This window comes from Centropristis striata, chromosome 2 (genome assembly GCF_030273125.1).
Source record: "Centropristis striata isolate RG_2023a ecotype Rhode Island chromosome 2, C.striata_1.0, whole genome shotgun sequence".
In the NCBI taxonomy this organism is placed as follows: Eukaryota; Metazoa; Chordata; class Actinopteri; order Perciformes; family Serranidae; genus Centropristis; species Centropristis striata.
Genome location: NC_081518.1, coordinates 15,874,997 through 15,902,454, shown reverse-complemented (window position 1 = coordinate 15,902,454; position 27,458 = coordinate 15,874,997). Strand labels below are relative to the sequence as shown.

Below are 27,458 nucleotides of genomic sequence, written 5' to 3'. Positions count from 1 at the left end.
CAGATCCCTCTCCCCAGAGAAAAAACATGTGTGGGAAATGCTTTTTTTTCTCTTGGCAAAACCAGTTACCTAAATGCTGTTTGGATCCATTAACACACTTCATATACAGAGGGCCTGTTTACACGCTCTCAATATAATTTCACAGACTTTTGCGTGTTTTCCCCCTTAAGACGCTCACCTAAAATGCAGAATAAAATAATTTTCTTTTGCGTTATCTGTCCAGATCTCCATCTAAACGTGGCCAGAGTTCTACTCTAAATCTCCACATTGTATTCAGTATGAAAGAGTATTGTTTGGTTTCTCTTGGACAGCTTCTCAAAGTTTGATGACATAATAATTGCAAGTGAAAAAGTCAGTTTTTATTATTAATCATTTTGATGAGCCACTGGGTTTAAACTTTTACGTGTTTCTCTTTGAAGTCAGCGGGAGTGACGTCTCCAGATCCTCTCTGTGTGTCTCTGTGTGTCTCTCAGCTTCCTGCAGTCTCTATTTAATTTCCCCCACTTTATGTTCCCTCTGTACCTTTCCTCTGGTCCCTGCACCTTCTTGCGGCCACCTCCGGCCTGCGAGCTAATCGCCGCCGCAGATAATGACACAGTGTGTGGAAACACGGCGCCGTTTATTATTCTGTGATATAGTCGTTTGTTTTGAACCTTCAGATAGTGCATGACAGCTCTCAACTGTAAGGTTGTGTCCTGATGAAATATTACAGCCATTGCAGAAGCGTAAGGTGAGAATGAAGATGTCAGAGCTGCTTATCTGCTCGCTGTACAGAGCAGATAATCCGCTCAGCTCTATCAGGAGGCCGGCTCGCTGCATCTCGCCGTATCGGAGTAGAGTTGGTTTTTTTAGTTCAGCGAACACATAAATATTAACAGCCACTCACAATTTGTACTCTTGATGGATTAATCTGTGGCTCATTGATTTATTAAATTGTCAAAACACAAACAATTGAAACAAAGTCGCAGCACGGCCGAGCTGTGCACAGACTCTCTGAGGGAGGCAGAGTTTCTTTGGCCAAAGAAATCTTTCTCCAATCTCAAAAATCTTGTGAAACCCTGAGCATGTACTTCTACATCTACTTCTGAAAATGCTCGACTCACACATGGTGCAGGTTTCAGAAGGTAGAGGACATCCTGTATGTAAACACTAACCCCAATGAGCAGTTTCAGAGCGTTTTTTTCTCCTTTTACATGTCCTTGTGTTTCACTGCAACATATAAAATCTCTATAAATCTATAAGTCCTGCAGCTTTATGGAATGAGCAGAAGTGGGAACAACTCAGAAATGTCTTTGAGCAGAATAACACAGAATGACAGAAATCAGAAAAAGGAACAATGCAAAATTTGAATAAAACAGAATATATATTTGAACACTTTTTCAAGTGCCCACAAGTGTCACGGATGTTGTAAAAAAACAAACAGTTTTCTTCACATATTGTACATATTGAAGTATCGCCATGTTTCCAGCCTCTCTTGTCCTCTCCTCTCTGCTCTGTGTAAACAACCTCTCCTGTCCTCTCCTCTCTGCTCTGTGTAAACAGCCTCTCCTGTCCTCTCCTCTCTGCTCTGTGTAAACAGTCTCTTCTGTCCTCTCCTCTCTGCTCTGTGTAAACAGCCTCTCCTGTCCTCTCCTCTCTGCTCTGTGTAAACAGCCTCTCCTGTCCTCTCCTCTCTGCTCTGTGTAAACAGATTTTCAGTGAATATTTGTCATGTGACCGTTGGTCTCAGCAGAATCAATCATGTCTTCACAGTGTCTCTGAGGAGCAGAATTTAATGTTTTTAACAGGATCTGGTTAGTGCAAATGCTTTATTTTAAATGACACATGGAGAATGAAGAGATTCTGACACAAATATCAACATTTTAAGCTTCAAGTTGGTTACTAATGGACCAGTTCCAACACATGATTGGTTCAAGGACCATTGAAAAGTTAAAAATCTGACAATAAAGCCTGTTTTTACAGTCTCTTTCTGCAATTAACACTATTTGTTGTGGTGAAGAAAAACACTCTCAGAGAGGTCATAGGGTTAAAATATATTTCTAACGAATGACAAAGTAGTCATTGTGTTTAGTTTGTTTTTTACACAATAACCCAAACATAAAATGCAGACAGAGAAAATCAGTCTGAGTAGCCTGTTGAGTTTTTGTCTGATTAACACAATAATGTTCAATAAACCTGTTTACTGTTGATGCATGAACCCTGCTTCTATAAATTTAGTTTTTTCTACAGCTATCTGATGCTCTGTAAATAAATAGATTCTGCAGATAATAATTTCAGTTGTGCTTCTCACCTCTGTAACCTCGAACAATAAGTTAGAGCAAACTGTTTGCAGCCTGAGAGGCAAAAACCTGCAGAGGAAAAGTTAATAAAGAACTTGAGCACCTCAAGAGTCTGAAGGGCACGAAGGTTGTTTGATACTTTGTTACTTTATGTAAATTGTGCAGAATTATGTAAGTTTTTACAATTAGAGAGCATTGTTTTCATTGCACCTGCTTGTTGAATAAATGCTTTCAGGTAAAGAGGGACAAAACATTTAATTATACAGAGAAATAAAAGTGAATGATGCAGTGAGGTATTTACAGACAAGGTATCTTTCTCTTCAGTCTGAAGATGTTTTATGAGCAGCTGAAGTTCTGAATAACACTCAGACTATAATTTGCAACGTTTAAGAGGTCACTGCAGTCAAACAATGCAGCAATAAATGACAGAGAGCTGCAGGGATGACGGGTTTCTGTAGGTCAACTAAAGTTCAACCTGCTTCCCTCGACGGAAAGCCAACAGGATTCTTCCACTCGATTCTGGATTATTGTAGAAAATCAGCAGCCTGGAAACCACATGAACCTGCAGAGCTCTTGGTTTTTATTTTCTCTGGAGTCCCGTCTCTCTCATTCAGACTGGTTTCAACTGCTGTGTTCTCTGTCGGGGCCAATCAGAGAGTTCTATAGGATGACTGGCTCATGAAGCTCAGATCAAACTGTCAATCTGTCAATCTGCAGAGCCGATCAAATATAAATCCAGATTCTGTTACTGTGATGCCTGTTTCTCTGCTTAGATGTTTTCAGAAACCCATTTTTGGGACGGCTTAGCTGTAATTTGAGAAAGTTTGTCACACGACTGCTTCTAAATGGACAAAGCCCCGACACAACCTGCACATGTCACTTGTAGGGTTGCAAAATTCCAGAAATTTACATAGTTGGAAACTTTCCTTGGGAATTAACGGGAATTTATGGTAATAAGTGGGAATAAACAGGGAATTTACAAATTGAAGGTCGGCCCAACAGGGAACTTAAATATAGTTGGTAAAATATATTTTAGCATAATCTTGACAAAAACATCCAGATTTCATGGAAGTACACTTGAATATTATTTCTTGATCACATGCACACATCACACTGCTAAATGCAGGGCTACATAGGCCACGCCCCATTGAAGCCACGCCCCATCGAGGCCACGCCCCTACGTAGACCACCCCCCTTGTTGAGGCAATTTAGGAGGGAGAGGGGCTCTTTAATTTTTTTTCATTTCACACTTTGAATGGGACTTTTGTGTCATTTCACTTAATTTTTGAATGGTTGGGGTCAGGAAGATGAGTAATATTTAACTCAACATTCATGTTATTGTTCAATGAAATAACTGATTGTTCAATTAAATAATTAAAACTTGATGAAGTTCTACTTACAAATAAATCTGTTAAAAAGTTATGTTTTTTTAAATTTTCTAATATTTCCAAAATTCCCCAGATTAACTTTCCATGGAAAGTGTCTGGAAATTGTGTAAAGTGCATTACAAATAAACTGTATTATTATTACTATTATTATTTCTTGTCTGCACCTGTTGATAGCAGCCCTTGGAAATCAAAAGGTTCCAGTCTAGAGATGCCAGGCAAGAAAATAATCTGTGTCAAACTAAGTTTTATGACACTTTCACGTTTCTTTTATCAGGATAATCTTGTGAACAAGTTAACACCACTTTTATGGTTTTAGAAGCATAAATGCAATTACCAGGAGTAAAACGCCAACCTGAGGTTATAAAGAAACGACACCTCAGTCACATGACCTCAACATCATCGTCATCTGTGACTTACATTGTAGCCACTTGTTAGCAGCCGGCTTAGGGTTTTACTTACGTATTTTATGTTGTGGATCAAAATGTGAAAACTTCTTCAGTTTGTATTAAACAAAGATCTTAGTTAAAAAAAACTAGCTGACTTTGAGATGAGTGAACCCAAATGCAAAAATGCGGATTCATTTCCAGGTTTAAGCATTCCTCATTCTTGCAGTGCACAAGATCCAGCCTACTCCTAACCCTCTCTGTTTGAAAATAATCTCTGCCTCTGCTGATTTGGTTCATTAGTTTTAGGCTTAAGGAATGTGATTGGTTCAGGTTAGGGTAAGAATATCAGGCTAAGCCAATCAGAGACAGATTCAGGTTCGAGTCAGGTGGGAAAAAAAATAACGCTACTTCAGAACTCTTCTCACATCCTGATTTGTTGCTATATGATCACTACCAATGTTGTACTTTCTCCTACAACTGCTTCTGTAAAACTACACTCAACAGGTGATATTTGATCAAACCTGTGTCCTCTCTTCTGTCCTCAGCGCTGTGTACTGAAGAGTGTGCCCACGGTCGCTGTGTGTCACCTGATACCTGCCAGTGTGAGCCGGGCTGGGGAGGACTGGACTGCTCCAGCGGTGAGTTCACTTCAGTCACACAGCAGCATGAAAACTCTCAAACAAATCCTACAAGGCTGCAGATCGTTTTTGACCAAAGTTTTTTTTACTTTTTACTTAAAACAGAGTACTTTTACAAGGTACTGCTTCTTCTACTTCATTAAAGATCTCTACATCACACATTAATGCTGCTGAGATGATTATAATATGTTTATGGCGTGCAGGAGCTGCTGGTTGGATCTTTGTTTCTCCTTCACGCTCCATAACAATCACTGATGTACTAGGGGTGGGCGATATGGCCCTTAAAGATTATCACCATATTTCAGGGTATTTTTGCGATAAAGAAATTCATGATGATATTACAAAATACTGAAAAATATAAAGAAAATATGATTTTTTTAGTCTGTATAAATAAATAAAAAACGTACAACAAAATGTTAATCAATCATAAATCTAAAATGTAGTGTAAAGCGCAAATCTCAATAGTTGCCAAATACAAAAAAATTACTCTTGACTCTTATTAGAGAGTCTCTCTATTCTGCTCAAAGACTCTCTCCTCCACTTTGAGAGCTAAATGTGACCAAACACCTCACATAACATTTTTCACAGTCAACAGGGCTTTCCACTAGGACATGGAGCAGCCAGATAGTGTTGAAAGAGGGCTGGCTAGGGGGGCCCGGGGTCATGCTCCCATGGATAATTTTTTTTCATAAAAGCCCAAATTTGGTGCCTCTCTCTTAAATATTGTAAAGGAGAATAATGGTTCTTGTATATTTTATTTAAGGCATCTTATTTTGACAGTCTTCTTGTAGATTCTGTGGTGGATTCTTTTAACACACTGTGCTCTTGTATTGAAAGTTGCATGTGTTTAGCGACAGGAAGTAATAGTAGCTTTTTGTGACTACACAACTTTAATTGTTAGTTATTGTTAGCTCGCGGCTAACGAACAGCATAATGTAGCAGTGTGTTTGGACCGTTTGGACCTCTGACGGCCCGGACAGGTTGATTGTATTTAGTTTGGTGCGCGTACACACTGACGCACACAGAGAGATGATGTGGGGACGGGACTGATACAGACAGGTAGGCAAAAAAAATGTTTGTAAACAACGCAGCATAACTTTATATTATGAATAGTGTAAATATACTTCCAGTAGCTTGAAATGTGACGTTAGCACAGCACATGAGACTATAGCGGGCCGTTACAGTCTTGGTAATTAATGGGAAACCCTTACAGCACTACGTCAAGAAGTAGGAATGTTGCTAATATCATGATATGCATTTTTTTCTAATAAAAAATATACCAGTATAATCATGAATGATAGGATATGGCACACCCCTGTGATGTACACAGGTTAGTGTTTGGTGACGGCGTGCAGCTTAATGATCGGAGATTGGCATTTCAAAGAGACAGACTCGCCTGATGTTCACCTTAATGTGGTGATAAAGAAAAGAGCACATTTTCACAGCAGAGGTCAAGCTGCAGATAAATAACGAAAATGTTAAATGAGCAGAAAGGACATCGAGATGTGAAAGTTTGGCTTCGGAGTGAAACGCTCCAAGTCGTTTAAGTTCAAGTGTATTTATAGAGTCTCATACATAAGCAATATGTAGGGAGAGTCTACAGAGTGAAAATAGGTTGTAATATACATGCAGACTCACACACAACTCATCTGCTCTTTATTAGTTAAATAACAGAAGATAATGTCGCTGCACACCTCAAATCAGCAGTCAGACTGTTTCCTGACTGCAGAGCACGGACGCTCCAGTCCCACTTCAAAACTAATATTTACTCTTTACTTTATATCATAATGTATTTATTTTACTCCTGACTGTCCCTTGATTATATTAAAACACACAATGCCAGAGAATGGTTTGCTTCTTTCCTCTTCCACCGACATCTGATCGCTGGCATGTTGTGCACCACCTCCTGCTCAGAGGAAAATTACAATTAAACACAAATCGAATCCATGACTCCTACAAACACAAACCACTTTGTCACCACACTTTGATTCAATTGTGTGAGTTTAAATCCTTTCTAAGAGGAAGCTGTGTGATAAACTGCAGCCTTTGGGGGGCTGAGGGAAGATCTGTTGGATCCAATCTTCAACATTGTGTTCAAGATTTTTTATCATGAGTATATTATTATTTTACATGTTGTTGTTACTTTACTCTTGGCTCAACTCTGAGAACATTGCATCACAGCAGAAGGACCATATTGTCTGCCATTTTCCAGCCACATTAGGTTTTGTTGTCAAGAAGTTTTTAGGGCCTATTAAGCCTCTGAAGTCCAGGAGATTTTGGTTCAAATTTGTCAACTTCCCATGCATTCTGTCTGTGTGTAGCATTTTTCAGTCTGTCCTTACATCACATGCATGGCTCCTTTTCTCCACACAAACTTGGCAATCAGTCAGATTTTAATTTTAATTTTAATTAACAAAGTATAAAGCTGCCAGGAACCAAAAATACAAACAAAAGACACAGGTGTCTATGGAAATGTAGCATTTTTCAAAACCATTTATACACACAAAAACAGCAGAAAAAATAATAAATAATAAAACTGCGAAACAGTCATGTAAATTAAAAATAGTGATAGTTTTCATTGTAGAAAGAAAATTCTCATTCTAAAAATGGTCTAGAAACATAAATGGCACACTGTGAAAGCCCATGATTGAACTTTCAACTGTCTACAAATCATATATAAATGAAGTTATTACTGTAAATAAAACATGTGTGTTTTCAATAAATAGATGGACTCCAGAGGGTTACACGAGCAAATAGATTAACATATTGTTAAGCATTGACCTCTAGTGGCCACAGGAATTATTCCAGGAATGAAGAAGGAAGTGACAGTGTATAAGCAGCGAGAGCGTCATGTTGAGGTGGTTGGTCCTGTGCAACAGGATGTAACTTTATAACTTATTTTTATATCATGTAAGTCTCCCATTGTGCGTATGTTCAGTAATGTTAGGTATGTAATCTAATCCATCATCTTGTTTTTGCTAAACCTAACCACATAGTGCTTTCCCTCCCTCTATATCTAACCATATCGTTTTTTTTCTATCCTAAACCTAACCACGTATTCTTGAGGCCTAACTAGGCCTGTCACCATAATTACTATATCAACTTATCATTCGATATATAAAAATGGACACAATAGTTTTTATCTGGACTCAATATATTGTTGTTTACATGCGTGACTTTTTGTGCTTTGCCCAAAAAAAACCCCTATATTTTTTAAGCAGCCATTCCAGCTGTTTATGTTATTTTAATAATAAAATGGTATAATACATAAGGTTTATCCCATTGCAACGTTTTGTTAACGGAGCCTGAAAGTCAATTTTATTTGTTTTGGTTGTAGTTTATTTATTGATGTTTATTTATCTAGGATATTTTAATATTTCTTTTCCACATTTCAATTCCAATGTTTACGATACTGTCGTTTATCATGATAGTTTCTGGGAAATTATATCGTCCTAAAAAATATATATATATATCGTCCTGTTTTGTTTTCATGACCTAGGCCTAATGAGGCCTACTGTTTCAGTTTTACTAACTGCGTGTCTGTTGAGATATTCCCGGCAAAATATTCACATGTGCTGCACAGTTAGTGACCAGTTTCCATTACCCAGCAGTGCTCTGACCAGCCGAGAGGTAGGTGGAGTTAATGCAACAGACTCGCTCTTCACCCTACTGTGTGTGAAACAGCGTGTAACTTTAACACAACTTTGAAGATCAGTGTATGAATATACAGTGTTTGTCTGAACAGTGCAGATGTTTTAAAGTTTTTCTGGTCCTGGTCAAGAAACAGAAAGCTGCATGTACGATTAGCTTCTGGTTTTGCAGGAAACTCAGTCAGATGAGTTAGTTATGAGGTAGTGAGTCAGTGTTGGCGTCGGCTGATGAAAAAGGCATGGACGACTGTTACCCACTCTGAAATATTCCTGAGCTGATGGATGAGGTTGAGCTGAGTGGATGAGATTTTAGTTTGAAGCCAGAAAGTGAAAGCTTAAAACCGTCCGCAGCTGAACCAGAGATAATGTCTGAGTCATGGTTTCTGATCAGCAGCTCATTTTCGGGTCAGTTCTGTGCTGGAAAAAAAAACACACCGATTGCACCTTTAAACTGAAAAATGAAGCTATTGCATCTCAATATCCATCTCATTTCCGTCGTTTGGTTCCACCGCTCAGCTCTTCTAACTCTCATACTGCCCTCACAGGTGCAGAGGCAGGCCACTGCACGATAAACCACCACCGCTCCGTGTGTGTGTGTGTGTGTGTGTGTGTGTGTGTGTGGGGTTGAAGGGATTTGGGGGGCTATTGACACTTAATGAGTCACACAGCCCCTTAAGTCCCACTTTGTTATTGGTGTGCTCCAGCCTCCCCATTGTTTACCTGTTTTTATTGCTGCCCAGGGGCCAAGGGACTGAGGCCAAGCCAAGACCGGGGTTAGGTAAATCCAGCCGGCCAAGGAGAAGAGAGGAGAGTGAAGTCTGGAAGTTGGGCTGGCTTCATCTTCCTCTCTTCTGTCTGTCTTGCATCCCTCGTATATTTATTTAAGAGATGAAGCCGAGCTCTGTATGCAGCAGCCTCTCAGACAGTTGCAGCTGTATGACAGGTGAATGTGGGGAAAATAAATAAAAAAAAACATATTCCGTCCCACAGCGTGAAGACTCGTATCACCACAATAGAACTTGTCATTTGCTCATTATCTGTGGAAGAATGTAATTTGCTGTAAAGACGCTGCACAGCGAGCCCGAGCCGTGCCTCCCGTGGGGATATTGAGCCTGTTCCTGAGTCTTATATTATGCACGCTCTCCCCTGATTGGTCCGAGGGAATAAATCCCGTGGTCACTAACAGATTGAAAGGTCCCACGTTGTTTTTCTTTTTTTTATAGTTTGTTTTCTAATAAACCCAGTGCAGTGTTGTCCACGATGTTCTGCAAACAAACCTGGTTTAGCTTGCGGTGGCATGTATTGAATAAATTTAAAAGGCTTAATGTCTCACAGACAGAACCGATGCTTTACTGCGTCCTGATTGGCGGACGGCACCTGCTCCTCTAATTCGGACCGGCTAAGTGGAGGCTCTTCCAGTCCGAGTGTTACAAACTAGTCTGATGGAAAGAGTGAAACAGCAATTATTCACAGAGGGAAGCTGCAGAGAGAGTCCAGCTGTGATGTGCTGATGAGAGGAATTCAACTCTGCCTGTAAAAAAGAAATAATATACCAGTAAAGCAAACACAGAAATCAAACCAAACTAAATTAAAGTGAAATAAAACAGTCCTGCTGTACGTCCTCCTTCATAAAGGGTCAGATTCAGAGTTATTGTTGTTAGTTACTAGAGGTGGGGGAAAAAATCTGTACAGTATAGTGTCGCAATATTTTGCTTGGCAATATTATATAAATTCATGGCTGCCAAGTATCGATATCAGTATTTTTGACATTTTTGAAGATCGTAATGGGATATTTTGTGTGGCAATATTATATTGATCAATGGCTGCCAAGTAACAATATTTAGCGTTCCAACGGCCGTCAGTATTTTCGCTGTTTTTTTTTCGTTTTCGTTTTCTTTTACATAGAGGGCTCACTTTTATGACTATACTGGAGATATCATATGAAACTAGAAGATCTAAGGAATCTATAGGCACCATGTGGATTTCGTGTCTGGAAGTTGTGGAAATAACGCTGCAAAGTTCGTCTTTTTTTAAGTTTCATTTAAAAAAACTTGAGAGCAGTGAAGCTTGTTTTTTGTGAAAGTTTGATAAAATGCTGCAGTTGTTGTCGTCCATACATGTTTGATATCAGTTCAGTTCAGTTTGACTGAATACTTTGTTGGTCAGTCTGTGGGTTTGACTCTCTTTTAGAGAAATAAAAAGACTGAAGTGAGATGAGAATTTTCTCTTATTTGACAAAACATTTCTTGATTGAATTTAATTTTGTGGACACAAAATGCAGTTAAACAGTTAAACTTAAAGCTTAACTTTGTGCAGACATGGTAACGTTGTCAATGTTTGTGGTCATGTGTGGTAGAGGTGAGAATCCCCAGCTCCATGATATGATTTTATCCCAATACTTTAGTCACGATACAATATTGCGATTTTAAGCATTTTGTGATATGGTGAGTATTGATACAATAAATTGCAATTTACCTGTTTAACGGCAATGACTGTGTTATTCTGCACAAAGACATGTTTGAGTTGTTCCCACTTCTAGCCATGATTGTGCTGATTCTATAGAGCTACAGGACTTATAGATTCAGATAGATTTTATATATTGTAGAAGAAAAAAGCGCAAATATCGACCGATATATATCGGTCTGCTGATATATCGGCAGACCGATATATATTGGTAGATATTTGCGTTTTACTTCTTTCGGCATCGGCCAATACTTGCATGCGTTCGTCGATCAATTATCCCATTTCACTGAGCCAACAGCAGGCAAGGCTCGTGCAACATCTGCCATTCTCTGGTGAGCTGCTGCTGATACCAGAAAAAAGAAAAAAACATCAAATATGTGGATCATCTGAGGCGCCACCACCTCCAGGCCTAGAACAACATACACATTGTTTGTTATCAACCGTTAATATGTTTTGTTTGTTTCGTTAATAAATGTTTCTATTTTTGTTTAAATTGAGACTTGTGAAACATTTGTTATCATTGTGTCATTTTTATCATGTAAATGGAGGGAGAAAAGGCAATGTCGGCTTCAAGAATCGGCCCAAAAAATTCGGCAGCACATATCAGGGATCGGTTAAGACTGATGTCAAAATAATCGGTATCGGCATTAAAAAACCTGTATCGGTCGACCACTATTGCAGTGAAATACAAGGACACTTTGAGGAAAATGTAAAAAGAGCAAAAAACGCCCAGAAACAGCTCATCAGGGTTCAGAGGGTTAATATTAAACTGGTGAAGTTTCATGGTGATTTAAACTCTGTTCACCTGTACTGTATGTAGGACACAAACTACTCGTAACAAGTCAGTCAAACTTCTTCTGAAAAAGAAAGAAAAGAACAAAAGCGGTCTGTAACTAACCAGATTAGCCGGAGAAGCAGCGTGTGAGCCTCAGACACCTTCTCTCTCCAAACTCCGTCCAGTCCAACAACTTTTTTGCTCTGCCAGAAAATATAAATAGCTCGGACGGAAGTGGGCTGAAGAGACGAGGACGAGACGGAGAGAGACGAGAGAGGAGACGCAGGACGAGGCCTCCACAGTGGAGGAAATTAGAAGAAAAAAGCCTTTAGATAAGGAGAAATTATGAGGGAATTATCTTGTATAGATGGTGATTATGATGGTGGAGATTGGAGGAGATGAAGTGAGGGAACGTTGCACAGAAGCAGTTTAAACATGGTAAAGATTCTTTAAAGATGAGAAGCTGCTTCATCTGCAATTCATCAAGTGAATCATTATCAACAGCCAGCACACTTTATCACTTCACAGTTTACTAAGTTCTCTTAGTTTACTTTTATATCAGTATTAGCTGCTGTCAATTTATCACTGAGAACAAATAAAAACTGTTAAATGACAAATTCAATATCTACTGTAGATCACAAGAAGTATTTAGATCCTTTACTGCAGTAAACTCAAAAAAGGCATCAAAATGTACTTAAAGTATCAAAAGTAAAAGTACTCCTTATGCATAATGTTCTATATATTATATTAATCACTTTAAACTGATCATGTTATGTTGAATCACGACCTGAAAATTAACTAAAGCTTCAGCTAAGTATAGTGGAGTATAAAATTTCATAAAATGGAAAAAAATCAAGTAAAGTGAAAAGTAAGTGTACAAGTAGTTCACATCAACACAAAAATGGCTGAATTTCACTGGTTCCAACTCCTTAAAATTGAATGTTTTCTTATTTTCTTTGTAGTAAACTGGATATTTGGGGTTTGGACTGTTGGTCCGACAAACATGGACATTTGTCATTATTTACTCAGATTTTTAAGCTCAACTAATTAAGGAAATAATAAGTAGATTTCACAGTAATAGAAATAATCATTATTTTGAAGCCCTACAGACAAATATATTTGTCAGGTTTCCAGAAACTCCACCTGAATGTTATTGTTGCTCTGAGTCTGCTGGATCTTTAAATTAGCAATAGTTCGCTATAACATGTTCACCATGTCAAGTTCATTGGGCGACATTTTTTATAATTGAATACAGAATTGTTTAAACATGATTTTAAAGCAAGAAGTTGCAGAAATTCACAGGTTCCAGCTCCTTTTTCTTCATGGTGTATGACAGTAAACTGGGTATCTTTGAGTTTTTGATTGTTTTTCAAACAAAACAAGACGTTTAAAGTCATCAGTTTGGACTTGTGACGGACTTTCCTCACTATTTGCTGACATTTAAAAGCACAACAGTTAATCTTTAAATCAAGGAAATAATCAGTAATTTACCTGGTGATGACAATTATCATTAGCTTCAGCCCTACAGATGACTACTAATAAACATAGTGGGACATTTAGCTCTTTAAGAAGCAGATGTTTCCCTCAGGAGATGGTGGAGACCAAGAAGAGTGAAAATTAGACTTACATTTTAAAACATGACTGCCCTTTAATGTTTATGTTGTTCTGCTGAAAATAATCATTAGTTTGAGGCCCTACAGACAAAGTTTGCAACTCCTGATCAACATAGTGGAACATTTATAAACTAAAGAACCAGATGTTTCCCTCAGGAGATGGTGGAGACCAAAGCAGAGCTTCAAGTAGACTTACATTTGTCAATATATTTGTTTTGATAATTGAATATAGACTTGTTTATTTAAAGATTTTCTGAAGCAAAAATGGCTTTAACTGGTTCCAGCGGCTGAAAAGTGAATATTTGTTTGTTTTCTTCATCTTCTGTGACAGTAAACTGGATATTTGGTTGTTTTTTTTTACTGTTGGTCCGATAATACAAGAACTTGGAAGTCATCAGTTTGTACTCTGAGAACTTGTGATGGACATTTGTCATTATTTGTTTACATTTTAAAGCCCAATATTTAATCTATAAATCAAAGAAATACTCAATAAATTACCTGTTAAGGATGATAATCATAAGTTTGAAGCCCTATAGATACATTTTGCAACTCCTGATAAACATCGCGGAACCTTTAGATCGAGATGTTTTCCTCAGGAGAAGTTGGAGACCAAAGCAGAGCTAAAAGAAGAGTGAGTGTTGGACTTACATTTGTCAGGTCTTATAACATTTGCAGGTATCTTATCAAAACATTTCTGTTTTATCATTTAATAAAGAATTGTTTTTTAAACCTTTTTTTAATATATTAAAGGAAAAATGGCAGCATTTCACTGCACACACAGTTTATTTAAAGATTTTCTAAAGCAAAAATGTCAGAATTTAGCTGGTTCCAGCAGCTTAAAAGTGAATATCTGCTATTTTCTTATCTTCTATGACAGTAAATCGGATATTTGGGGGTTTTGTACTGTTGGTCAGACAAAACAAGAACTTGGAAGTCATCAGTTTGTACTCTGAGAACTTGCGATGACATTTGTCATTATTTGTTTACATTTTATAGCCCAATTCTTAATCTATAAATGAGGGAAATGATCAGTAAATTATCTGGTAATGACAACGTTTTCAGCTCCTGATAAACACAGTAGAACAATTAGCACCTTTAGATCCAGATGTTTCCCTCAGGAGCTGGTGGAGACCAAAGCAGAGCTAAAAGGAGAGTTAGTGTTGCTGGATGCGTCAATCAGAAACAGTTTTTGCCGTGTCGACTCAATAGGTAATAAGTCAGAGTTTTGTTTGCAGCTTGCTGACAGCAGCAGTCAGACTCCAAACATTTGTCTGTGCAGCCTCGGGGCCGTGTGAGCGTTTGAAGCTGTAAAGGATTATGAGTCTCATTTCAAACACCTGGGGCGCCCGCTAATGCATAGTTTCATTTCACACTCGCACCCACTTTATGTGAGCGTGGCTCCTCCTCTGCAGCAGCCCGGACGCCGCGAACAGCCGAAATATTCACAAACAAAGCACTTTAATGTCACAACAAACAATTAAAGAGCCATTAAAGAATATCCAAGTGGAGGCTCTGACAGCAGCACAAATACATAAATTAATACGTTCACAGAGGCAGGTGTTTTCTTTTCTTTTTGGCCCGTCTGAGAGCTTTTCAGCCTGTGTCCCCTCCTTTAACAGAGCTCTGTTGTGGTCTGATAGAGGTGACGGTGTAATCTCAAGCAGCTACAGGAAATGACCCCCCCCCGAGCCCCGAGGGGTTCTGGGTAGCTCACCTCGCCTCTCTCTGCCTCCGCCAGCCGGGAGGAGTCAGGCAAAGTGCACCAAACTCTGACTGCAACAATCAGGCCTCTCTGTGAAAAAACTCTCCCTCAATCTTCTGTCTGTGTTTCACTCGGCCAGCAGCGGGTCTCCATTTGTCGTTAAGGAAACGGACAATGCCCTCGCACATTACATTAACACACCGCTTACTGGCGAAGCCTCTGAGACACAGGAGACTTGTGCTGTTTGTGTCTCTTGTAATGGACGGACAGAAAGAAACTTTTGTCCTGTGTCTGCGTGAGCAGTTTCTTTTCTTCTTTTAAAACCAGCACATCATTAAAAATGACACATGAGGAAAACAGTCAAACCAGGGGACGTGTTGGTCCTGGTGTTTGAGACGAGCTGTCAGAGCTGTCCATCAGCACCGACTACTTTATTGCACTGTAATAAATTATTCTGTAGTCATTTCATTTTACTTAATATATTTGATAAAATGTATTAAATATAAATGCGTCCTTGATTTTGAGGCAGTTGTTTAAGTAGCTTTAATATGAAAATGTTAGAGATAGAATCTGCTTATTTTGATCACATTAAGTATAATCTTTATGTGTATGTAATTCTAATTTACACTTAACACTTCCTGTTAAGTTGTTATTAACTCAACTTGTAACGTAGTTAGATTTAATAAATAATATTGCGTGCAAACTGCTATTGTTTGTTTTGTTTACAGTGTACACTCATCTGCCACTTTATTAGGTACACCTGTACAACTGCTCGTTAACTTATCTAATCAGCCAATCACATGGCAGCAACTCAATGCATTTATCATGTAGACATGGTCAAGTGTTAGATTCAGATCGAGCACCAGAACGGGGAAGAAACGTGATTTTTAAGTTTAACTTTGAACGTGGCATGGTTGTTGGTCTGAAAAATGATTTTATTTATGATAATAATAACTTTATATTTATAGCACCTTTTAAAAACAGCAGTTTACAAAGTGCTTCGACAGAGAGCAGTTAATCACAACGAGAATGATGCCATGAGGCCAAAAACAATTCTTACATTAAAAGAAAAACAATAAGAGACAGAGAAGGAACAATCACAAGACATTCTCAGAGACACAGAAAATAAAAGGTAAAAATGAGTAAAAGAAGTAAAAAGTGAAGGAGTGGTGAGATAGAAAGCATTACACAAATGCAAGTCTTTATGAGTGGGTTTTAAGAAGTGATTTAAAAGAAGTTACTGACTCTGAGTGCCTTATCTCCTCAGGCAGCTTGTTCCAAAGTCGGGGCGCACTGGTGGAGAAAGCCCGCTCACCTTTGGTTTACAGTGCAGCATATTTTTTTATTCTGATAGTTTTGCAAGAAATGTGGCCAATGTATGTTTCTGTTAACCACAGAGACGTTGATCTGCAAAGTTCTTTTTTCATTGTGACGTGACATAGCCATGTGATGTATATGAGTTCACCATCAGCTAGCTGGGACCATCAAACCTGAGACTTTAAAGCTGGAGACCGGTGTTTAAGTGAAGGTTTGGTTTACAAAAAAAACATGTATTCCACCATGTTATTTACAACAACAAAAAAATTTTTCAGGTCAAGAAAATTTTTTTAAAAATCTGTGTCAACCAAGGTTATAATAGTCTTGGATTTTTCATTAGTTTTAGTTTTAATTTTGTTGTAATTTTTTGTTTTCAAATTCAGTTAGTTTTAATTCGTTTTTAGAGTGAGTTTGCTAGTTTTAATTAGTTTTTATTTTCTGGAAAATGCTTAGTTTTAGTTTAGTTTTTATTAGTTTTAGTGTTAGTTTTTTGTAATATGGTATTTGTTGGGTACCAGATTCAAAAAGGTCACAATAAATGTTTCCTTTATTTCCTTTGTCTGATCCATCTCAGCCCCAATAAGTTCATTAAGTCATAAAACCAGATAGATGAAATAAATTTCATATCAACCAAAAAGGTTTACATATGAAAAAAGTTGACAAAGAAGAAAACTAAGGAGATTTTCATTATAATTTTAGTTCGTTTTGTAGCCACAAAATACAGTTTCAGTTAGTTATTGTTTTTTTAAAAACACTGGTTTTTATTTTTATTTCAGTTAACGGAAATGTTTTTTAAATTCTAGTTTTCGTTATTTCGTTAGTTTTCGTTGACTATAATAACCTTGTGTGTCGTGTCGACACAATGTAAAGTCTAAGGGTAAAGCAGGTAAAACACAGCGGCCCTTATACAACGCAGAAGTAAACCTGCAAGCTGGAAAACTTTTAGCCTGTGCACAAACCAGGCAATTCCCATTGGACTGAATAGGCGCCATCTTTTGGGTCCAATATTCTGTTCTTATAATCCATTTTGCACAACAGATTCTCTCTAATTTTAATCTAGCAACATTGCAAAAACTAAAAGGTAATGTTGTCAAAGTAAAATCTTTGTAAATAATTTCATTTTTAACCAATGCAAAGGCTAGATAATTAATAGATAATTTATAATTATATATAAATAATAAATGCCAAGTAGCAGCCACATAAGTTATTGATGTATATAAGGCTTATAGAATATATACATATTATCTTATCTTGCATGGGATTAAAGACATGCCTTCCCCTGTTAGAATGTCAGTTATTGTCATTGAATAAAAGCACATTTATATTTCTAACAGCACATTAACCATAGCTGTGGCACGTCTTAACAAACCTTACAGTAAAATAAATGAATAAAAAATAAAGACTGATTGTGATCAGTCAGGAAACGGCTGGTTTTGAATATTAATCATCATTTACAGACTGTGTGGGCTAAAAAGCACCAGAAGCCAAATTCTTATTTGCAGTAATTGACTAAAAAGTTTACAGTCTTGTAGATAAACTCAGTAAAATATGCAATAATTAATATCAGTGACCTTTCCATTTCACTGTGTGTTATTTTACTCAGTTTAAGTTACTGTAAAAATGAAAATGTGTCGAGGTCAAGATGATCTGATGTGGATTGCTGAGACGTCGCCGCACTCTGTAACCAAACACAACGTTTATCAGAGCTGGAGTCATGCAGATGGAAGCAACACACACACACACACACACACACACACACACACACACGTACACACACATTCACACACAGGCAGGAGAGCTCACAAACAGGCGGATCAGCAGCTGGGCAGACTCACTCTGCTGGAGTCGCCTTCAGTGATGTATTTGCTCTCTTTGCTGCTTCCGGAGCCAAGTTTCACAGCATTTTTCTTGCTGGCATCCATGTAGGAGAAAGCCTGTCAAGGTGTGCAACAACATAATGCGGTCTGCACTTCCCCTCAGCTGCTGTTCCCTCCATCCTTATCTCCCGGTGCCACTCTTCAGCTCCACTCTACACAATCCTCACAGATCCATGGCGGTGCAGCTCGGCTCGGCTCTGCCTTTGATTTGTGTTTGTTGGACACTCAGCGGCTCCATACGAGGCCTTTCTACCATCAGTGTGATGGCTCATGATACGTTTTCATAGTTTGTGTTATTGGGATTTCTCTTCCAGTGAGAGGAATAGATTTTATTTCACTAACACAGATCACAGCTACTGTATTCTGTCCACGCAGGACTCTAAAGGTCAAAGTCACAACTTTGGACTAAACTACTGCACTTCTTGTCATCTTGTCTCTGGAGGTGACGTATGGTTTTTGCCGTCACTAACTGTGCACAACGTCAGCAGCTGAAAGCAGCATGGCTAATTATGCACAGAGTCTCCACTGATCATAAACATAGTGATCTTGAATTAACCGGCATCACTAACTGTGCACAGACCAATGCAAGTGAACACATCCTGCAGCAGCAGCACATACACACTGTACTGCTACAGAGCTAACTGTAGCTAACTGCCGCCAACAGCGGTTCTTCTTAACAAGCCGGCCTCCGGCTCTTTAGCGGCTCCTTAAGAAGAGTAAGAAGGAGTTGCTGGATTTGTCTCTAGTCGCTTTCTTGAAAAATAGTCGCCAAGGGAGTCTGAAAAGTTGCTAAATTTTGCAATAAAGTTGGGAGCACTGCTGCACTGGTTATTATCGAGGTAGATAAGATGCTAGATAAGATCGGTTTGACGTAAAAGAATCGGCCGATCGCTGATCCTGCAAAAGGTCCGCCGGCTGATCGATCGGCACAGATTTCCTTAATCATGCACCCATAATCATGATAAATACTTTCAGGCTTCATGATATCGGGAGTCTTCAGTCACACAGAACCATCACTGCTGTGTTTCTGTTGTGGAGGAGAAAGCTGCAATTAAACAAACTGAACTGAACTGACCTGAACTGCACCTCGACTCCTTTACACATAACTGAGGTGTAAGACAGAGATGTGAGGTGAAAATTACTGCAGTGACATTGACAGGCTCAGCTGTGCTGCTGCAGGTCCGCTGATCATTCACAGTCATGATTCACTCAACAGTCTGCCTCAACGGGCTTTAAACACAGATATTTAAGGATACATCTGGAGACATTATATATATTTCACTGTGTTCTGACTCAAACCAACTACTAACAATAGGATATCAAAGCCTGATATCTTCTTCCTATGTGCTATAGAGCTTCATTTTCTGTCCAAAATCTATTAAAAACACATCAGTGATCCACACTGTTGTTCCTTCATCACCATGAATGCTCACACTGTAGTTTATTTATTATTACTGATCACACACACACACACACACACACACACACACACACACACTCTACTACACACTTCTATCTTTGTGAGGCCCCTCATTGGAACACTGAATTCCCTTGCAAGGTTATAATAGTTTGGGATTTTTCATTAGTTTTAGGTTTAATTTCGTTGTGAATTTTTGTTTTCAAATTCAGTTAGTTTTAATGAGTTTTTAGAGTGAGTTTGCTAGTTTTAGTTTAGTATTTATTTTTTGAAATGCTTTAGTTTTACTTTAGTTTTTATTAGTTTTAGTTTTTTCTAATGGGGTATTTGTTGAGTGGGAGATTAAAAGAGGTCACAATAAATTTTGCCTTTATTTCCTTTGCCTCATCCATCTTCATTATGTATGAAAAAAGTTGACATTTTCACTATAATTTTAGTTAGTTTTGTGACCACACAATACAGTTTCAGTTAATTATCATTATCATGAACCTTTAAAACAAAGTGAAATCTCCAAAAAGTCTTTAAAGAAGTGAGGACCGGCCAAAATGTCCTCACTTTGCAAAAATGCCCTCATTCTGTTGGTTAAAAACGTGATCTGGTCCTCACAATGTAGGAAATACAAGAACACACACAAACACACACACACACACACACACACACACACACACACACTGTCCTGCTGCCACAAATACTCACTACAGCACCAAATGTGGATTAATCCGTGGCTGAAAATAGGCCCTAAATGGGCTATTTCCTCCTGTTTGTTTGATAAAAAACTACAGTAACCAGCAGTGAGGTAGTCGAGACCACCTAAACCGAGACCAAGTCAATACCAAGACCACAGTGTATCGAGACCAAGACAAGACCAAGACCGAGGTAGGGGGAGATCGAGTCGAGACCAAGACCAGTCCCAGCCGACTCCGTCAGCGTTGCTTTGCAGAATTTACAAGTTGCTGTGTTTTATTTTTTTTGTAGTTCTGCACAACAAATCTTAGTGGTTCAGGTAACCAAATTTTATTACAGACGAGTTGGTTGACATCTTCTCACGGCCTCTTCCCTGTCACTCAATATGCACAGGGGCATGTGAAAGGAGGTGGGAGGGGTGACAGCCGTTAACGGTGACAACAATTTCAAATTATATATATAGAGTCATGTTATTGGTTGTACTCGAAGCAATGCGATTTATGCAAAATCACAGTAATGATATTAACAAGTAAATCCAAACATGCACAGTTGAGGTCTAGATTGTTCTTGAAATAAAATCCAGAGTCCGCTTTGTCCGAGAAAAAATGCTGTCGATTGTTGTGTTTCTGAATCTCTGAAGAAAAATGCAGCAAGCCAGTGTTATCAATCAAAGCCTTTAGTTACGTGCAGCACGGAGAGAAGTCCTCAGCATTCTCTCCCGACAAAAGAAACTTTCCATGCTTATATACAATGCCTCAGTCTCACATGATCAAAGGACAGGAGGTTGTTACAGATGAAGTCGCGTCTTAATGTAATTAACATACATAAACCAGACATTACATAGTAGTGAGAGACACTTCAAAGAAACAATAGAAGGTGGATGGGGAACACAGCCAGTCAGATATTTGTCATGCAAAACACATTGTAATCCCCTGCAGTAGGCTTGTCTGGCCATTTGTTCATGAGACATGATTTAATTAAATGTGGTGTAAATGTTTATTGTTTAATATATAGAATCAAATACTAATTTTTACGACTATATTCTTTACAGGGTAGCTAAAATGTATCTACATACACTGATCATTATGGGCTGTTCTTGGGGGACCGGCATGGAAATGAAGGTGGAGCAGGCGGCAATCTCCGTGTCTGAGTATGGAGGCCAACCAGGAAGTGCCTTAAACCTGCATTCTACCGAAAATTCCAGCAGGGGGCGCTAAGTTTGGCTGCAAAAAAAATCTGGCCATTCATTTCAGTGCAAAATTTGAAAACTTCTGACTTGATTTATTACCTCAGAAATTTCGTATGAATCGTATGATTTGGGGCGTGGCTGCCTTTGATTGACAGGTCACTAACAAGGCGAGCCGTCATCAGGAGAGAAGCAGAACAATGCGTATCCACGGCAACGTGTCAATAATATATAACGTTATATAGATAGGAAAGAGGACGTTTAGCGGTTTGATCTCATAACTTTGACCCTTTCACTGTATTTTCACTTAATGACAGTTTATTTGAATGTCTTGTTCAGTGTTTGGTTGGACTAACAGACACTCCAAGGAGTCACTGTTCAGTTTTCTGAGGTAAGAAAGATACATTTTGTTTTTGTTAAAATGTAGTTAATGCTCCAGTTAATGCTAACATGAATTAGCAGCAGCTTCTCTCAGTCAGGTTGAGGTGTAGAGAGGCTGTAGTCAGTGATCAGATCCCTCTCCTCCTCCACAGTCCAGATATGGTCTGCTCCCCGTATCTATATACGAGTATAACGCTGAACTCGAGGCTTCCAACGGGCAGGCCACAAACCAATGGGTGACGTCACGGTGACTACGTCCATTATTTATATACAGTCTATGAGTTGGAGGCAGACTGGGTTCATGACAGGGAAATGTTTACTGGAAGACTATTTGTAGACAGTGAATCAACATATTGAGCATGGATTAATTGTACCTGTCTTGGACTTCTTATGTACTTACTTTTATTTTATTGTTTTATTTATTTATTTTTATTTATGTTTTATTATCATAAGATTGTTAATGTTAATTTTGCCCCTTTTTTCCTTTTTTTCCCCTTTTCTTAATTGGAGTTAATTAGTGTGGTCTTGTAAAAACTCAATAAAAGTTAAATCATAAAAAAAGAATCTAATACTACCCATACCTTCAAAAGGGTGGTGGTCTCAAGACCGGTCTCGAGACCAAGACCAATCTCAAGTACTACATCACTGGTAACCAGCTGTTTGAGGAAACCTGAACTTTATATTTGTTTGAAATATATTATTATGATACATGAGACAGTGCAGGGAGGTCAGAGAGACTTGCCTGATATGCTCTTTTCATCGGATTAATTGACGATAAAGAAAACTTTGAAAGTTCAGGTCGTTCACAGCGCCATGCCATGAGTCTCTGCCTGCAGTCCAGTCAGAGGGGGAGTAATAGGATCACGCTGTAGATCTTTGAAACTGTTGCCGCCCACGTGAACAACACAGATACTGCTCAGAGTTCACCACGCTGAACTTGTGTCAGTAACCGCCTGAGCAACTTTCAATCTCTCAATGAAGAGCGCTTCTCTTCATACATTCAAGGTATTCCGTATGAATAAAGAGAGTTGGGGACAGTGTTGGAGGCAGGGCTCTGTTCTTTCCTATGACAGTTGCTCAATGCATGAAGCCAAAAAAGTTTGACTTCTGTGTAGGGATGGCAATAATTAATTGATAATCAATTAATGGTCGTTAAGAATTTGGTCAATCACGTGGAATTTTTATTCGATCTGTATCTTTTTTTAAATTTAATTTTATCTATGAAAGTTGCAATAACTATTATAAAACACACAGAGTATTGTTTTGAGCAAAACTAGCTTACTGTATCAAACCTTGCTGGCATGAATTACTAGGTTTAATTTTATCCAAAACTTATTTAAACACAAAACACATTTAAATATGCAGATTACTGTGAAACTACTACTAAGCTCATGCCTCTTCAGGGGCTAAAACATAAAACATTAATCTCCTTGATGTTTTCTTTACAGTTTAATCTCAGGGGAGTTTTATGATCGTCAGGAAGTCTCTTTTCATCCTTTCAAAATAAAAGTGCCTGTTGTCAAAACAGGCTTTTGCATAGTACTGTATATATATCGAGTATTTTGCCCATGTATGCATGTTTTTATACATACTGGAGTATATATATAAAAACGTAGCGATTAATCAATTCATTGATCGTTAACGTTATAGATGTTCCAGTTTGCAGGTTTCTTCTAAACGCCCATCCTTACTTGTGTGCAAATGTCTACTCACAACCTTTGTCAACAAATGGAGTAAGCTTAGATGTCGTGAATCATTTAATTTTTTTCTACATTACAGAAATTATTTGACAACTTGGCAATGATGAAATTTGGTTAAAAGTTAAGAAAAATCTTGGACCTTGAGATTAGATTACTGGTCACAGTTGGGAGTCATATTTATGACTTGTAATAAGCTATATCTGTTTCTTTCATTTTGAAGGTCTTGTTTGGTCATTAAGTGTACTAAGTTTTTCAAAAGTACTGATACATTATTCATTTCAACACATTATTCCAGTATGTGTTCAATGACGCAAAGGTAAAAATGTTAGCACTTATTTTCTTTTTCACCATGATATCGAGTATCAATTTCTTTAATGCTAATATTGTATCAAAGTTAAAAAAAACCATGGTATTGTGACAACCTTGGAGGGAACTTATTAATTTATTTCACTAATGTTACGGAAAATTAATTCTCTTTGATGTGCTCTTTTGCTCAACAACAGCACAACTCATCATTAGATTGTGAAATAGCGACATGAATATCCACTCCTGGTGTCAGAAATGCATTTAGTCCCGTCTGTCTGTCTGTCTGCGTCTGCTGCTGGAAAACACCGGTGGAGAGATGAAGCAGGTAAACAACTTAAAGAGGAAATAAGCAGCCGGTGTAAAAGGTTAAGTTCCTTGTAAGAAGACAGGAGTAAGACGAGGAGACGGAGGTGTGATTTGGAGGAGTGAGGGGAGCGGAGGGCACAAACGGACGTGACATGTTTCCTGAGGAGATGGGTTTTCAATCCCCGCAGGTACATCAGCAGTGACTCTGCACCGCTGAATGGGACGGGAAGGTCACCCCTCCGCTGGGAGACGAGGGAACAAAGTCGAGGCCGCCTTAAGGCAATTCACCGTAGGAAAGGAGGAACTAAGCTCCCGCTAGGAGCTGATAGGCTGCTAGAGACTCAATGAGAGACAAAAACCCCTGGGAGCAGTGTGCAGTGTGGCCTTTCATGAAGATTACTTCTATTACAATTAGACACCGAGGCTCACTCACCCTTGTTATTTAGTATTTTTTTATCGGAAAGGTCGGCGAGTTCAAGGTCCCCGGCAGTCGACCCGCAGCAGAGTTAAAGTCCTCAGAGCACAAAGTGTTAGAACACGTTTGTTTAAACCTGGAACAAAAAGAGCTGCTGAGAGCAAACACGAGTGGAGTTAATTATGAGATGGGAGGATATATATTCCTCTCTGGATCAGAACTATACGTCCTCTCACCACTCCTCTAAGGTCACACAAGAAACAGACTGAAACCAGTGCAGTGCTTCAGTTTGCATCGCTCTTTTTTCTCAAACCTGGTCTCACAGGAATCCGTGAAATAGCAACGGATTCACTTAACTCAAAATCCGTGGAATAGCCACAGAATCACTCAAATTTCCGTGAATCTGACATAGATTTCGCTACAATGGAAGTTAATGACAGTCATATCCCGTGGCTATTCCCTGGATATTTGTTCCTATTGGTTGTTCCAAGTCACGTGACTTTCAAGCTCCCGGCGGTCAGAACAAAAAACATGGCGGACAGTTCTCTCATTTTTTGTGAAAAAATCTATATTTTGACTTAGTTTCTGCATAAAAATGGATTTTGATCACATTTCTAGCGAGAAATATATGTTTTATTTTCTAAATATTCACTCAGTGAATGTACATAATCACTTTGTATGTTGGAATAGCCACGAGATATGACTGTCATTAACTTGCATTGTAGCGAAATCCGTGTCAGTTTCACAGAATTTGAGTTATTCCGTGGCTATTCCACAGATTTTGAGTTAAGCGAATCCGTGGCTATTTCATGGATTCCTGTGAGACCATGTTGTTTTTTCCACAGTCGAAGAGGTTGCGGGTTCAAAATCTATTTTTCTTCAAGTCTTCTGAGCTAATCGCAATATTACATTTTGTGCAGCGCAATTAAAACAACAACAAAAGACATCAGTCGCCTTCCCCCTGTTAGTTCCTCCGTGATTCAGGAGCAGAATTATCCACAGAGGTCTCCTCCTCGCCAACACAAACAGAGCTGCTGATTAAAACCAGTAAAAACTCTGAATAAAGCAGTTTCATGTTAAAATCTGTGTTTCTCTGATGCAGTTTGGTGCCCACAGGACGTCCTGGAGGGGCTGCAAGCTTGTTTGCTCAGCTTGTTTTTCTGATCATTTCAGATCCAGAATAACTCCAAACATAGAGTTAAAACAGACAACATTAGGGTGTTTTGGTGAAGCGCTTAGAAAATATATTTTTCTATAAAAAGACAAAAAACCCAACTAAAATCTAAAAAGTGCATCATAAAAATGTGGCTTAACCCTGGATAAGAAATCAGATGGTTTGGCATAAGAACGATACTCAGATTATTATAGTAAAATATTGCTGTTTTGGCCTTTTTTTGCACCATAAGTCAACTGATAATACTCAATAAAAGTACAAAAATATCATAATTCTTCCTAAGTTAATGTACTTAGTCATATTCCAGCTCTGTGTTTGACTATTTTTCTCACCGCTGAGTCATATGTTCACTAGCATGAGAAATTCAACACATTACATATATTAATGCACCACAATCCAGTGCAGCTCCTCACTGTGAGGTTAATGAGATGTCACAGAAACCTTTTCACCTCAGACCCAGACGCTGCGACTCGCTCTCAGAGGATGTGAAATAATTCAGCCACGCTTTAAAGGGATTATCTCCTGAGAAGAGTTTACCCCTTTTGTTTTAAACCACTTTTACTCTTAATCGTTAAGAAAAACGCTGTAATTTCATTTTACGGTGATGTTAAGAGGCCAAGTGGAGAAACAAAAAGAGAATCAATATCCTGCCTAGTTTGTATCTATAATTCACTACAGTCTGTTCTGCTGCTGGTATCTGCTGCAGCTCACCCGAGAGTGAGACTCTGAACTCCCGCTGCTGCTCATTAGCATCGAGTTCATTAGGTAGCTAATACCTGTTGCAGGAGGAGGAGGAGGATGAGGAGGAGGAGGAGATACTGTGAGGTCAGCTACCATTAGCCGTCAGTCCTCCTGAGCTCTGTCCGGCCCTGAACCCGTCCAGGAGTGGCTCTATGACAGAGTGTATCTTTCATTACCCAGCAGACTTGAGTTCAGCGAGTCATTAAGTGCAGCTTTGCAGGAATGATGCAGCGAGTTTGTGCGGAATGCCACATGAGAGGAGCGGATCATAGAAACGTATAATTACAAAGAGAGAACGTATGGAGGGCCTCACTGATCCACATCAAGGGAATGCATAGGGGAGCAGAGATAAAAGTACCTGCTGTTGCTTTATATAAGCCGGTCAGACACGTGTTTGCATATATTGTGCAGGCGCTGTTACACACTGCTGTCCTTGTTCCACTCTGAAAGACATTACAGAGTGTGTGTTTATCCTGGCACTTCATTTAGGTCCTCAGTGATAATACACTCGGTCTTCAGGGACGCTGATTGTCCTGCTCGACACGAACACAGCTACACACACACACAACGCTGACGAGTGGACTTGCCCCGCTGCCAAGTCCAATTAACGGCTACAGCCGCATCAGCATGCCCCTTGTGTTTGGTCAAAATTAATTTACCAACAAACTTTTTAATCAAATTTCACCACAACCCCTGAGGGGTGATTGGCTGCGTGCATTCGGCTGTTTGGCGCAGCAATGTCCATCTCCAACAAAAGGGGAGCGGGCCGTGTGATTCAGCACGAGGCTCTGGAGCGTGGGCTTCTTGTCCCGCTTCTCGTGAGCGGAAGAAAAATGATCCTTCAGCATTTCCTGCAGTTTGTTAAATTACAGCGAGAAACACAATCAAAAGCTGCCATCTGTCCGGTGAAAAGGCAAAATGCTCAAATGTCAGAGAGGCTTTTTGTGTTTTGTGAGAATATTTTACAGACTTTTACTGCTGGCAGAAAAAGAGTCTTACTGCAGATATGATATGTATTTGAATATGAAAACAGCCCATTCCAGCAGAATGTGAGATAACA

At 38.9% G+C, this 27,458-nt stretch overlaps 1 protein-coding gene across 1 annotated transcript in view; it reads left to right on the top strand.

The window, feature by feature from the left end:
* The window catches only part of LOC131990292 (multiple epidermal growth factor-like domains protein 11), a 210,004-nt gene that overhangs the window by 69,893 nt on the left and 112,653 nt on the right, over positions 1-27,458 (top strand). Inside the window, exon 6 of the mRNA XM_059355636.1 lies at positions 4,599-4,691. Coding sequence (XP_059211619.1) covers positions 4,599-4,691 — 93 coding nt within the window. The remainder of the gene's footprint in view (positions 1-4,598; positions 4,692-27,458) is intronic.